General features: G+C 40.3%; 1 protein-coding gene across 7 annotated transcripts in view; it reads right to left on the bottom strand.

Annotated features, from left to right (window-relative positions):
- Positions 1–44: 44 nt before the first annotated feature.
- The window catches only part of ARHGAP18 (Rho GTPase activating protein 18), a 195745-nt gene continuing 181029 nt past the window's right edge, over positions 45–14760 (bottom strand). For 4 of the 7 annotated variants that reach the window (XM_004740182.3, XM_004740181.3, XM_004740183.3 and 1 more), the window contains exons 13-15: positions 7212–7336; positions 2894–2955; positions 45–1560 (exon numbers count right to left, since the gene is read on the bottom strand). In XM_004740182.3, coding sequence (XP_004740239.1) covers positions 1469–1560; positions 2894–2955; positions 7212–7336 — 279 coding nt within the window. In that variant the 3' untranslated portion in view covers positions 45–1468. The remainder of the gene's footprint in view (positions 1561–2893; positions 2956–7211; positions 7337–14760) is intronic. The other 3 variants (XM_013063615.2, XM_013063624.2, XM_013063625.2) reach the window with 3 other exon arrangements.

The raw sequence follows: 14760 nt of genomic DNA, 5'->3' as shown, positions 1-14760 counted from the left end.
ATTCATAAACATAGAGGATTAAAAGTAATAATTCCAAGAGAAGATACTTTAGAAAAATGCTTTTAATTATAAAAATTTTTTAAATAAAAAAGCAATGGCACAAATCACAACAATGTTATTTAAGTGATCATATCCACAGGCTGCTCCTATAATTACAGGCTAAAAATTTACGACTGTTCTCATTAACAGCATTTTCCCTCCTAACTGGAATGACATCAAGAGCTTCCGAGAATGTGTAATTTTCCCTAAAATACTACTAAAAGTATCATAAACACAGTGTGTGCAACACTCATTTACATCACCTTTTATTTACTACAAGCTAAACTCATAAAATATTGAACATTTCTCACTTCTTTTCTCTTATTTACGGTTCAGAGGCTCATCTCTTGTCACAATATGGTTTGTGCATTAAAATCCCTGGGAATAGTACTTTCCACAGCATTTTAATAAATTTACTCTGATTATCTAAAGTACACAAACAAAAACTTGTTCATATGACTGTGTCATACCCAGAAAAAAATAATGCTTCCTGCAGCCTTCTTTAGGAATTAAAAAGAAAAAAATAATCCCTCTTTCAGTAGAATGCATTCTTAATCATTTCCGGATTATACTATCATGCATATTTATACGAATAGGACCATAGGTAAAGCCAGCTAAGACTTCATAAATTTCACTTAGGAGAACACAGCATACATGAAGTGATTTGGCTTTCACTCTTTTGTTACCCATAATCCAGTTATTCCACATGGATATATTTTATTTATTCTTCATATAGAAGTATTTAAGAGTTCCGTAATGGCGGTTTCTGACAGTTTGATTTGCTTGATCGCAGATACGGTTCTGCACACATACGTCAGATGAACTGAAAACAATGCAAATCACTTCATGCGATACAGCAGGGAGAAGTGGGATGTTATTGTTTGAACAAATGATTCAAAGGGAGGAATATTAATATCCGATGGTGACAGGAATACTGTTGAATTCGGTCTATTTTAAGATGCATTGTCTTCACGACTTGCCAAATACCTGGTATTTGTGATCTTTTCAGTTAAAAAGCAAACCTAGTTGGGGAAAGGCAGACGTGAGGAGGAGAAAAAGGAGAGGAAGCATGTATTACCATGTATATGATTTTAGGGAAGAAAAAAAAAAAAAAGGGAGAGGGAAGAGAGTATGTTTTCACCTAAAACAAACTGTCATATCCGGGCACCTTTCACAGAGTCTAAGAGCCGCCAAGCTAATTAACCCCTTTTCCTCTGACTCTAGAGATCTTTTGTTTGCTCATCGTATTATTAATGAATGTAATTCTGGCAGCAACACAAATCTGTAACTTCTTAAGGCTTCAGAGTGTCACTATTCGTCAGTTGGGTACATGTGAACAATAGAAGAGTCCTGCCCTTTCTTTTATTTGCTCGCTTGCCCCAGCAAGGAGCCTCGGGAGGTCCTCGTGGTTCTCTGCAGCTTCAGTCTCCTACAATGGCTTAGACTTGATGACCCACTCGGCATTGGGGTTGAGCTGATACAAGTCCTTCATGTAAGTGTTGTCGTCAAGGCAGCGTTCTCCTATCAAAGAGACACTGGATGAGGCAGAAACGGTGCAGAGGCTGGGATGCAATATTAAACTTACTCCTCATGGCTTAACTCTGAAATCCTAGACTTCAAAATAGGTCTCATCCTTTCCCATCTCCCAGAACATTATAAGACTTGGCCAAAATACTGCAAAAGTCAGTTTCATAGGCTTTCTCTAAAGGAATGGGTTTCGAATTAATTTAGGAAGTTGAAAATACTTTGTGTGAAGGGCTTATGCAACTTTATTAAGAGCGGCAACAGTCTGGGGTCTATCTAAGTAAGAAACAATACTTCATTCCCAATATCTAAGAGTAAAAATGCAAGATCAAATAAATATATATGTGTGTGTGTGTGTGTGTGTGTGTGTGTGTGTGTATTTAAATAAACTTTGCTAACAGAGTTGACATTTCCAGGCTTCTAACAGAGTTGCAGTTTATTTTTTATTTATTTTTTTATTAACATATAATGTATTATTAGCCCCAGGGGTACAGGTCTGTGAATCGCCAGGTTTACACACTTCACAGCACTCACCGGCAGTTTATTTTAAGAGTAAGCCTTCATATGCCCATGTTCAAGTTTCAGTATTTACTAACACTTTTGTGTCCCAGGCAACAACTCCACAAAACTTAAAATCTTAAAATATTTTCAATTATTATTTTGAATTAAACACTATTTCATTTATTTAAGTTTCATCTGTACCATTTTCAAGGCCCAAAATAAAGAGAAAATATTACTTCAAATTTTAATAGAGGTGAGTACAACAGACTGGTAACTGGAAATGGGCATCTGAAATACAAGGCATGGTAAGAATCAATCCATTCATTCTATTTCTATTCCCGAAGTTACCAATGTGCTTGTATTCGTATGTGTGTATATCTGTGTTGGTCTTTGTGCGAGTGTGCGTTATTTAGAAGGCAATCAACAGTGGCAAAAATAACTTCTGCTTTCACTAAAAATATCTAGTACTGAGCCATAATAAAAATGTAATCCTAGCCTTAAATAAGCTCAGCTACTTCCTTTATTAAGATGTGATGTAAGCATATAAAAAAGAAAGAAGTTTTGAAAAAGTTCATTACCATTCTAGAAGCTCCTACTATTTTAAGGCAATTTGCCCTTGCTGAGGTTTAACACAGATGGGCATTTGTATGGAGGAGCTCATATAGAGTTTGAAAAGTCGGACCACTGAACAAATCCAGAAAATTCATCGACTATCTAAAGCATGCTATATTTAGCTTCTGATTTTTTTTTCTCTTCAAAGATATAAATAATAACCATTGGCAATGTCAAATCAGCATATGTAACACAGAGAGAAACAAAATGTGCTTACCAATATTTCCTCCAATTTCATACAAAAAAACTTCTCCTTTCTTAAGAGTCTGGGCAATCCCACTATTAGGGACAAAACAAACTGATTAGTTGTATCATCAAGCAGCTTGCAAGTAAATCACTTTAATGTGCTTGGGGAATTCTGGCTTGTATGGGAAATTCATAAGTTAGACACACTGTAATTATCTAACGTTTGTATTTTCCCATCTGTTAAGTGTGCCAAATAGGTAATAAAAATGTCACACCTGTAAATTAAAATAAACAAATGGACTCATACATCTGAGTGCAAAATAATACATCAGCATCTAAATTTGTAAAATCAAAAAGAAAAGTAACATAATGTTGTAGCTGCCAATAAAATTATCAATTTGAGGGCGCCTGGGTGGCTCAGTGGGTTAAGCTGCTGCTTTCGGCTCAGGTCATGATCTCAGGGTCCTGGGATCGAGCCCCACATCGGGCTCTCTGCTCAGCAGGGAGCCTGCTTCCCTCTCTCTCTCTCTCTCTCTCTGCCTGCCTCTCTGCCTACCTGTGATCTCTGTCAAATAAATAAATAAAATCTTAAAAAAAAAATTATCAATTTGATCAACTACCTTGCATAGGGGCCAGAAAGAGCCCCTAAAACTACAAAAAGTAATATTTCCACCTCGGTTTTCACACTGCATTTATTCAGTAAGTATTTATCATGGGTTTGCTGACCACTGCCCCAGTGTACAAGATGAATGTAAAGAATAGGACCTGGCTCAGAACCCTTCCGGTGCCGGCCATTCAGGTACAGGGGTTCCACATACTCAAAGTAGGAAGCAAACAGTCACTTTGAAGGTTTTATAAGGAAGAGATGCATTTACAGAGTTACGATCTTCAAAGAATAAACTCTTCTAGAACTTTGGGTTCAAATAATAAAAATCAGTAAAATTCAGTGGTTTTCAAAATGCTGTATACAAATTACCTGAGAAACCTGCTAAAAATTCAGACCCAGAGCTCTAGAAACTGATTTTGTATGTCTAGATCAAGCCAAAGAATCATCTTTTCAAATGCTCGTAGGCAGACTGTGATGCACAGAAGGGTTTGTGAACCACTTCTGTAAGGCCCCGAAGACCTGGAACTGTGAAGGGAAAAGCAGATCTGACTTTTATTCAAACCATTACATATGGCACAGTAAAAGCTCTCCTAACCCACCGATCCCATGACTCTTCCAGGTTATCTAACTCAACTACTCTGCTGTCTGGAACATGATAGACACTTGGGGCTGCACACGCCCCCATAGTTAAAAGCCACCTGCCGAGTTGTATGCTAACCAAGAGACAGCTCCCTTTATTCCAAACCGGTGTATGCTTGTTTTTAAAATTAAATAATAATTATTTTATTTGTAATATGGCACATAATGCAATAAACTTTGAATATAAAAAGAGTGATTATTTCTATGAAAAGTAAGCTGAATGTTTTGGGAGACTTGTGTGGGGGGTAGAAATGAATTAAATATTGCTCTCAGATTATTTCTCCAGTATCTGTGCTCTTGTTCTACTTTAAACACACACACACACACACACAAAACTGGATTTCCTGGGAAATACAAGCTTTGCATAATGCTAATGAACAAATCCATAATTAAAGAAATGGCAATAGCCTTTTTAAAAACTGGTGAGTAAATGTGAAATTTATTATATATTCACTTTATGTCATTCATGTGTTCTTGTCTTTGGTGGAGAAAGTAGGGGAGGGAAAGGATGAGGGACGGAGGGCTTCCAACTGCCCCTGGGCTGATGGAATGTGAGTGGGGGGAAGAAGAGAATGTGGTGGGAGAGAACATTATATATAAACACTTATGGAGAACTTCACTTATATGGCCCAAATAGATAGTGCTAATGCACTTCATGGTCATTTTCCTGGTTCATTATGACAAGATTATAATGCAAGTCCTGTTATGGTCCACTCTTACAAATAAAAAGCTTGAGACTTAAAGAGATTATAAATCTAGCTTAAAAAGAACCAGGAAAAGCTGGGGCACCTGGGTGGCTTAGTGGGTTAAAGCCTCTGCCTTCAGCTCAGGTCATGATCCCAGAGTCCTGGGATCGAGCCCTGCATTGGGCTCTCTGCTCGGAAGAGAGCCTGCTTCCCTTCCTCTCTCTCTGCCTGCCTCTCTGCCTACTTGTGATCTCTGTCTGTCAAATAAATAATAAATATAATCTTTGAAAGAAAGAAAGAAAGAGGAAAAGCTGAAATCCAGAAAAGCTGGATCCAAATCCTCTGCCTTCAGCATCCCCAAGCATAGAGAAAGGAGCTGAGGAATGTTTGGGGGTGGGGTGTAAACAGTGGATAGAGAGGTTTACCAGATTTCCCTCTGGGTAGAGCAGGATAGGGCAAAGGGAGGAGGTAGAAAAACAGATTCCATTCCAGGGGGCAGCAAATGCTTACTTAATAACAGCACCCTGAGCAGAAAATCTAAATATGCAGAGGACAATTGTCACAAACCTGGTGCTTTCTACAGCAATCATGCTATACCCTAAATATTATAGTCACAGTCGACTCCATAGTCACCTCTTCCATCATCCGCAAGGACAGCAATAAACGTAGACTCAACTGAACACTTGGGTCCTTAGAGCAAATGCTGTGTAAATTAACTATATCTAGGCTGAAAGACCTGCTTAGGCATCTGAAGTCTGGCCAGACGATCTTCAGGTAAGAAGATCTGGGAGAAAATGGGCAGTCATCCCTGGTGAGCAGATTGGCAAGAGTTGGTATCTACTATGTCACAGCAGGAAGCAGAGAGGAAGTGGATTGATTTCATGAAGCAGAGACACCCTTTAGGGAGCAAAGACCTGTAACTGCTTCAGGGCTTTATTTCCTAAAATTCCATCTCCTCTGAGACTCTGCTCCAATGGCCCCAGATCCGTGACGGTTGCTAGACCCTGGCTTGTAAGGAGGGTGTTTAAAGGGCAGCCTTTGGTACTGGAAACCACCACACATTTGGAATTTAGCACCACCACCTATCAAATGCATGACCTTGCAAAGTCTCGGTTTTCTTCTCAGTAAAACAGGAGTAGTACTAGTGCTTACTTCGCAGTACTGTTGAGAGGGGAGTTGGTGCTGGCTTACCGAAAGCTCAGATATGACCAATAAGCTTCTTTTCTATTTCCCCACCATCTGTTACTGCTCAGGCTCATCTCTTCTCCCAATTTATAAACCCTGAGGGAAGAGACTTTAAAATACATCTTTATACCCCTTCTGACATCTAGCAGAGGAACTTAAACAGAGCAGAGGCATATTAAATACTCATGGTACTGTATTCACACTGGAGAGGTTTTGGCAGAAAACTTCACTGATGTCCTTGAACATTACAATGCAGACATGACATTCTATAGAAGACTAATTCATAAGCTAAGAGGCCAGTGCCCCACATATCCCTTTTGAAAAGTTTAGATTAATTTTCAATGAGCAGAAATGAGGGGAGAAATCATTAAGATAATAACTCCAGTTTAAAAAATAATAAGAATTACTAGTTTCCAATGTAGTATAACACCCAGTGCTCCATGCAATATGTACTGCATGGAGACTAACATAGCATGATTAAAAAAAAAATTAAAAAATAAGAATTAGAAGGATAAAAACTGAAAACCCAATATACTTGTTAAACCTCTAAAATTTAAGAAAAGCTCTTGTAAGATGTCAAAGAAAGCATATGCTCTAATATCATCAGAGGAATGCCAAAGGCTACCAGAAGACTCCTCCTACCCCAGCAGCACCAGAACAGACGAGAAGGCTCGGTTGTCCCTAACAGGGACAGTGTGCTCTGTGTCCAGAAGACCTCAAAGCTCCGGGGACAGCCTGTCCTCTCTTGATTCTTCAGACCTTGCTTTTCAATTTCAGCATCTCTTTCTATTCATTATATTTCAGAAAAAGTTGTATTTTGTTTGTTGGTTTTTATCCCACTGTATCTTATTTAGTGATTTTCCTAACAGTCCCCACAGAGTAACTAACCTCCCGTCCACACCTTCTGGAAAGAATATCGAGTGCTCTCATATGGAAGCCTATTGCAGGCACAGTGAAGGCAAGCTCGGACAGCCTGAGCCCAACAGGCTCAACTTGCCCACCAACTACCTCACATGAACCCAGCTCATCATTCCAACTGTCTAATTACTAAGTCTGTTCTTCTTTTCTGTGGGGAAGACAAAACGGTGAAGTACCTCCCATCACCCCTAGTTGTGTGTGTGTGTGTGCACGCATGTGTGTATGTGCATGTGTGTGTTAGAGGGGGAAGGGAGACCGTGCACGTGAGTGTGTGAGTTATACTATGCAATGATTAAAACAAAACAGGCCTCTACCTTTCTTGGCTGAGAAACCTGGCAAGTACATCACTGGCTTTCAGTTCTTCTGTTAGCTGTATTGCCATGGAAACTTTCGAAAGATGGGGAGCTTGCACTCGAATCACTCCCTCAGGAACGTCAGCCTGCAAAGCAATGATGACACTGGAACAAAGCTGGCAGCAGCTGGGACATGTAGCTCCGTACAAGGCATTATATGGGAAGTGTGCTTAACTGCTACGCATTTCACTTCACTACATAAAAACCTTAACTACTGTATAATGCAATTTGCTAAATTACATCAAACCTCAAATATCCTCTTAATGGTGATAGGGGAACTTTATAATGCCTATGCAGTAATGCTTAATTATTTTTAAAGATGTAAAGAATGACAGCAATAACCATTACTGCCATATTAAGTGCTGATTTCTGAGTATTATCTACTAGAGAGTGCTTCTTCATGTAGCAATTTATGAAATTGAATCAGAAAGAAGTTACTTTGTGTGCTACTGCAATGTATGCATTTAAAAAAAAAATCTTCCCATGCACTGACCAAATCTCACAGAAATTTCTTTTATTGAGAGTCCTTGAAAAAAACATGCTTTTCTATCCATCTGTAGCATGTTTGCTTCTGGCTTGGCTATGAGGCTTACACTGTGACCACACACTTTGAACTTCAGATGACCAATTCCAAATCTTATGCCTATAGATGTTAAGAACTGTTTAGGTGTTTGGTGAGATGTCCGTGAAAGACTTTGAGAACTGCAATATCAAAATATCATCTAGGGCATTTGAAATACCAGGTTTAATTAATTCCTAATCATTCCACTACAATAAATAGTAATTTATTATTTACAACTATATGTCATGAACAGACCTTAGGACAAAGAGCATGCACAAATTCTGCTTAAAGTGAATAATACTATAAAACTCTGTTTCATTAAACTGAAATTTACCAAGTATTGACTGAGAATCAAGCATTGGGCTAGGTCTACTTACCTGGGAGATAAGTAAGACAGAAGTCTTTTAGTACCCACTATTATTTTGTGCTCACAATACTTTATTTATTTTTTTTGTAATGTACATGACCTTCAATTGCTTTTACCCCTACCCCAACATAAAGCATGGATATACCATGAATAGAATTAAGGTGATTTCTCTCGAAGTTCAATAAGAATAACATGACTTTAGAATCAGATCACATCAAAAGGGAGGTGGCTCTGAGAGAGTTACACTTTCTTCTCAGTAACCTGTGGAATGTAGTGCAAGAGTAACAAAGAAGCGATACTCATCCAAGACCACACAAGGAAGTGTGGGATTGTTTAAAACCATGGTTTTGCTCCCCAAAGTGCACAAGCACCTCTTAAATCTGTGGAGACATGGAAGAGGGCCTCACACCCATGTGTGAGACTCTGCTGTCCTCCCCTAAGCCCTCAGGGAAGGGCCACAGGAGCATTCCCTCCAGCCAAAGACCGACAATGCTTTCAGGAATGCCCGCTGGCCATCCTGGTGGAAGAGGGACCCCGTTCCTAACGTCCTTTAACTTCCCTTCCTGGGGGTTATGTGCTCAACCCTATCCCTGAAGGACGTCCCAATCCCAGCCCATTCCCAGACCCCTCAACACCTGCTTCCCTCCCATTCAGCCGGCGCCTGGGCTTGCTTTGCTGACTTTCCATTTTGGGGGCATATATCTTGGTCTGATAACAGTCTAGTCTCTCACCTCTGCCTCTCGCCTACGATGCAAATCTAACTTCCCTTTTTCTTTGATTCTGTGACAATTTATTTTCATTTCTAACACTGAAAAATTAGCTGCTTCTTACAATGGATGGGGCACCTTCAGGTGGTCGTGTGCCATTTTTTTCCTTTCACAAGCCGGTATTAAATCAATGGTGTATCTTCTAACTCGGGGATCACGCTCCATGCCCTGTTGCCTTGGGTTCCATCACTAACCTAGATCCCACTGTGCTCATTCTACCTGCTGGCCTGATCTCACCTATTTGTTTCTTCCTAGGAGATGGAAAACAAGAAGCTGGCAGAAAACATAAATGTTGGAGCAGGATTGTAATATCAACAGTTGAAGCACCAAGTCTGTGTCCATAAAATCCTAATCCACCTTGTCCACTCAATTAAGATACAATTATTGGTATTTGGGATCCTATTAGTCTATTATTACATTATGGAGGGCCCTGAATGGCAGGCTAGGGTTTGCGGACACCCAAATACTTCACACTCATTTAAGCATGAGAACTACTTAAGTCATAGAACCAGGTTTCCTTACATACACATTTTCTTTGGCAAAAGAAAAAAAAAAGTGACAAAAACTGTCTCCCATAATTACATCTTCTCCAGCCCTAAAATATCAAAAAGGCAGGCAACTCTAGGTTGACATTTAAAGTGAGGTAAGAGTTGGAGCGCCTGGGTGGCTCAGTCATTAAGCATCTGCCTTCAGCTCAGGTCATGATCCTGGGATCCTGGGATCGAGCCCTGCATTGGGCTTTCTGCTCCATGGGAAGCCTGCCTCTCCGTCTCCCACTTCCCCTGCTTGTGTTCTTTCTCTCACTGTGTCTCTCTCTGTCAAATAAATAAAAATTTTAAAAATCTTAAAAAAAAATAAAGTGAAGTAAGAGGATAATAATTAAGTTTTTGCATTTAGAAGGTCCCCAAGAAATGAGTTACAAAACCCAACTGATCTGGAAAAAATACACTGCCAGAGAATTCAGGGACATGATAACCTATCTCTGCTCCCTGCCTTCCCCCACCACACTGTTCCTGCACTATGTTCTATGGTTTGGATTAAAAAGGCCAACTGAAATTTGCTATGAACACCCAGCATTTCCTATCTTTATGAATGTTCTACTCCTCTCCTGTGATGTCTTCTAGTCCAACTCAAATGTATCAAACTCCATAGAACCTGCCATGATCCACAGAGTCAAAAAGAATTTCCTCCTTCCCCTGAAACTTGCTTATAATGGGATTCTACTACACAACACCTACATGCTAGTTACACACCACACAGCTGAGTCACAGCTGGAGACTCGTCTGTGATGGGATTCTACTACACGACACCTGCATGCTAGTTACATACACACAGCTGAGTCACAGCTGGAGACTCGTCTGTGATGGGATTCTACTACACGACACCTGTATGCTAGTCACATACCACACAGCTGAGTCACAGCTGGAGACTCGTCTGTGATGAGATTCTACTACATGACACCTGCATGCTCGTTACACACCACACAGCTGAGTCACAGCTGGAGACTCATCAGTGATGGGATTCTACTACACGACACCTGCATGCTAATTACATACACACAGTTGAGTCACAGCTGAAGACTCATCAGTGATGGGATTCTACTACACGACACCTGCATGCTAATTACATACACACAGCTGAGTCACAGCTGGAGACTCGTCTGTGATGGGATTCTACTACACGACACCTGCATGCTAGTCACACACCACACAGCTGAGTCACAGCTGGAGACTCGTCTGTCATGGGATTCTACTACATGACACCTGCATGCTAGTCACACACCACACAGCTGAGTCACAGCTGGAGACTCGTCTGTGATGGGATTCTACTACACGACACCTGCATGCTAGTTACATACACACAGCTGAGTCACAGCTGGAGACTCGTCTGTGATGGGATTCTACTACACGACACCTACATGATAGTTACACACCACACAGCTGAGTCACAGCTGGAGACTCGTCTGTCATGGGATTCTACTACATGACACGTGCATGCTCGTTACACACCACACAGCTGAGTCACAGCTGGAGACTCATCTGTGATGGGACTCTACTACACGACACCTGTATGCTAGTCACATACCACACAGCTGAGTCACAGCTGGAGACTTGTCTGTCATGGGATTCTACTACATGACACGTGCATGCTCGTTACACACCACACAGCTGAGTCACAGCTGGAGACTCATCTGTCATGGGATTTTACTACACGACACCTGCATGCTAGTTACACACCACACAGCTGAGTCACAGCTGGAGACTCGTCTGTGATGGGATTCTACTACACGACACCTGCATGCTAGTTACACACCACACAGCTGAGTCACAGCCAGAGCCAGCCAGCAAACATTTATTGAGTAGATGTATTTCTCAAGAATACCTCTAAGATGGCGATGCCAACACGGTAGTTATTTCTCTAGAATAAAATAACATACACCAATGTGTATCTCCTAAACAGCAGAAAAGGCCACCTTAGGAACATTTTCTAAAAGAAACAAGTAGCCTCCATCTATCGCATGGTATTTCCTCTCCTACTGAAAAAAGAGAGGAAGGAAGGAATTAAAGGTGTTACAAGAAATACTTCAGTCATGTACTCCCACCCACAGGGAGTCACTAGTCACCTACTTGAGGATGCTGCCACTTTTCCCACAAGGCCCCCAAGAAGAACTGAAGGCCTCCAGGACTGCGGCCATGGCCTACAGCTTCTAAGTGAGTTCAGAGATAGTGCTTGAGAGAGCACGACCATGCTTCTCCCTAAAACACCACACTGAGGTCGGCGTAGTGTTGGGGATTACACCCACGTGCACTCCACGTGACCCAGGAATCCAGAGTCTCTCTGAAGGAAGAGGTTCAGGGACAAGCTTCTGAGGTGACTCAAGAGTTCTCATGGGTGTGTGACGTGTCATGGGATCGCCGTATCGTGGCTCTTGCCAGCAGATGGGGACAAGCATGGGGGCCAAGTTCCTTCTGGCTGTGAAACTACACTTTCTCACACCTTCCCCTCAGTGAGTAGGGGGTGAAGCTAGGCCAATTCTGGATCAGCTTTAGCCCTTCCCAAACTATGAACTATACTGCTATTTTGACTCCTTTCCCATAGAACTGGAGTATCAGTGCCTGTGGAAACCTTTCCTCTGGGCCAACAATGGCAGAGTGCCTTTCCAGGTTGACTGGCCACATTCCCTGACGACTAAGGAGACTGTTCTAGTGGGGAAGGTGTGTGTGCGATTATGTGTGTGGATGTGGGTTCATGTGAGCATACAGACAGGAATGATTCTTGAGTGCTCATTTCTGTTGTAATGCTATGCCATCCAAATTCTCGCAATAGTGCACACATAGGAGGGTGTGACTCACCTTGAATCTGCCATGCCCTTCACTGTTGGAGAATTGTGTCTAACTGACAGAATGATTAAAGACGGAGAGTTTAGAAGTTGTTTCTGGAAAATTTTCCAGAAATCTTGACAAGGGTGGCCAAATGATATTTGCTAAAGACAATAAACAAGAAATGATGCCAAAGCTCCAATTTAAATGGTGTATGACAACCACCATTAAGCATCAGAATCATGCTGTATCAAATACTCTAGCTATTAGTATACTGATTACACTGAGCTGCCAAGCTTTGAAGAGAAACAACATGCTTGATCATTAAGCCACTCTGTTCTTAACTTGAGCTATAGTAATAACTGAATCTGTGAATAGTATAATCTTTGTAAACTTCCTATTTCATTTTTTTTTTTTTTTTTTTTTTACTTAACAGCTGTGACTCTCTTATTTTTTTAATGTATTTATTTTTGGTGTGCTGGTGAGCTGAAGTTAAGTGATATGCAGCAAGACTGGAGAAGAGAAATATTTCACTAACACACCATCAAAATCAGTCACAAAGGATTTTACAACTTGCAAAATAATAATCTCTTATGTGTACAAAAACTGTTATAATGGAGAAAATAATCTCATAGCGTCCTCCGATGTTTTATATATTGAACAAAAGTATATTTTTAAAATAAGATTTTATTTCTTCTTATTATTTGGTCAAATAGAAAATGATTTTAGTATTTCTTTGTAACATGTAGATGAAACACCACATTGCTTGTATTTTTGCACTCTAGATTAGAAATTCGAGGTCAGACCTTTAAAAGTGATATTATTCCTTCTTTTTGTCATTAAAAGCTAAGTTAAATGTAAAGCTTACATTTTTAATGCTACAGAAAAATCTTTTATCATCAAAAGGGCCAACTGGAAATACAACTTTCTTAAGAAAAAGAATATAACACAGGGATGCCTGGGTGGCTCAGTGGATTAAAGCCTCTGCCTTCGGCTAAGGTCATGATCCCAGGGTCCTGGGATCGAGTCCCACATCAGGCTCTCTGCTCGGTGGGGAGCCTGCTTTCTCCTCTCTCTGTCTGCCTCTCTGTCTCCTTGTGATTTCTGTCTGTAAAATAAATAAATAAATCTTTAAAAAAAAAAAGAATATAACACATATTTTAGGAAATTAAACAAGGACATTTTAGCAAGGTATCTTAAACTAAAATGGCATATTCATCACCTTAGTCTGATTGGAGATGGAAATATCGAAGGCATTCTCCACTATCCTGAACTGCCTAAGTCCTGATTATAACTGGCTCTTTATCATTCAAATGCTTAAACTTTTATCCAACTCAGATTCAAAGACTTTTAAAGAAGAACCTGAAATAATTTCTATAGTAAGATGCATTTAATTTACAATGAAATTAAGTTGATATTTTTCTCTTTTAACTGGTATTTTTTGCACTATAAAAAAAATCACAGAATATCTTAAAAAGAAACAAGATTTTGTGCTTGATATTATAATTTGATTTTCCATGTGAGTCCCCAAGTAGATCCAGACACTGTTTCCAGACCTAAAGCAGATGCTTTAAACAATACCTACAATGATGCTCTGAGCTCAGAGCTGTTAAGTGAAACCAGAGATGGAATTCTAGACAGAGTTGTGACCAAAGCCATGCACCTCTAGCTATAAGCAACACAGACTCAACATTACACTGCTGCCAACTCTGGGATTCTTCTGGAGAAGAATGGCAGAAAGCAGCAGCAACAAATTTCTTTTCCATGCCCCAAACCCTAAATGTTAAAATGTTATAAGATCATCTCAGACTTTTAGCAAGTCATGTAAGCTCTCTAAAAATTGAGTTCCTCAACTCATCCTGGGTTAAAACTGAAGTTGACCACAGAGGGAACATTCCCTCCACAAATGAAGGAAAATGTGAGAAACTCGGTTTATTTTGTAAAATCTCTTTCTCATAAATGTACAGCTTCCCAGGGTGCCTGGGTGGTACATCAGTTGAGCGCCCAGCTCTTGGTTTGGGCTCAGGTCATGATCTTGATCTCATGGTGGTGAGATCAAGCCCCATGTTCTGTTCTGTGCTGGGTGCAGTCTGCTTGGGATACTCTCTTCCTCTCCCTCTGACCCTCCTGGTCATGCTCTCTCTCTCTCTCTCAAATAAATAAATGAACCTTTAAAAAAGTACCACTTCCCTTTACTTTGAAAGATGAGCCTGAATGATGGAATGACGGTAGAAAAAATCATACAGATTGAAGTCCACAATGAACTTGAAACCTGCATGATTCAGCAATTTATAACCAGCTGCTCATCAAAGCTGCCCTAGACCCTTATTGGGCAGAGATGTGATTTGAGGTAATTATGGGGGAAATGATGGAATGTCTGTGATATCCTTAAAAATACTAAAAGGAAACAAGTTATGGGAGACAGAATGGGATGAGATTAGAAAAACAGGTTTGATCATTGGTGATGGGTTTATGGGGTTCATACACTACTCTG

The sequence above is a fragment of the Mustela putorius genome, unplaced genomic scaffold (assembly GCF_011764305.1).
Source record: "Mustela putorius furo isolate JIRA1106 unplaced genomic scaffold, ASM1176430v1.1 tig00003863_pilon_pilon_pilon, whole genome shotgun sequence".
NCBI classification, from domain to species: domain Eukaryota; kingdom Metazoa; phylum Chordata; class Mammalia; order Carnivora; family Mustelidae; genus Mustela; species Mustela putorius.
Note: the sequence above shows the minus strand (reverse complement) of the source record. Positions and strands in the feature narration are given on the sequence as shown.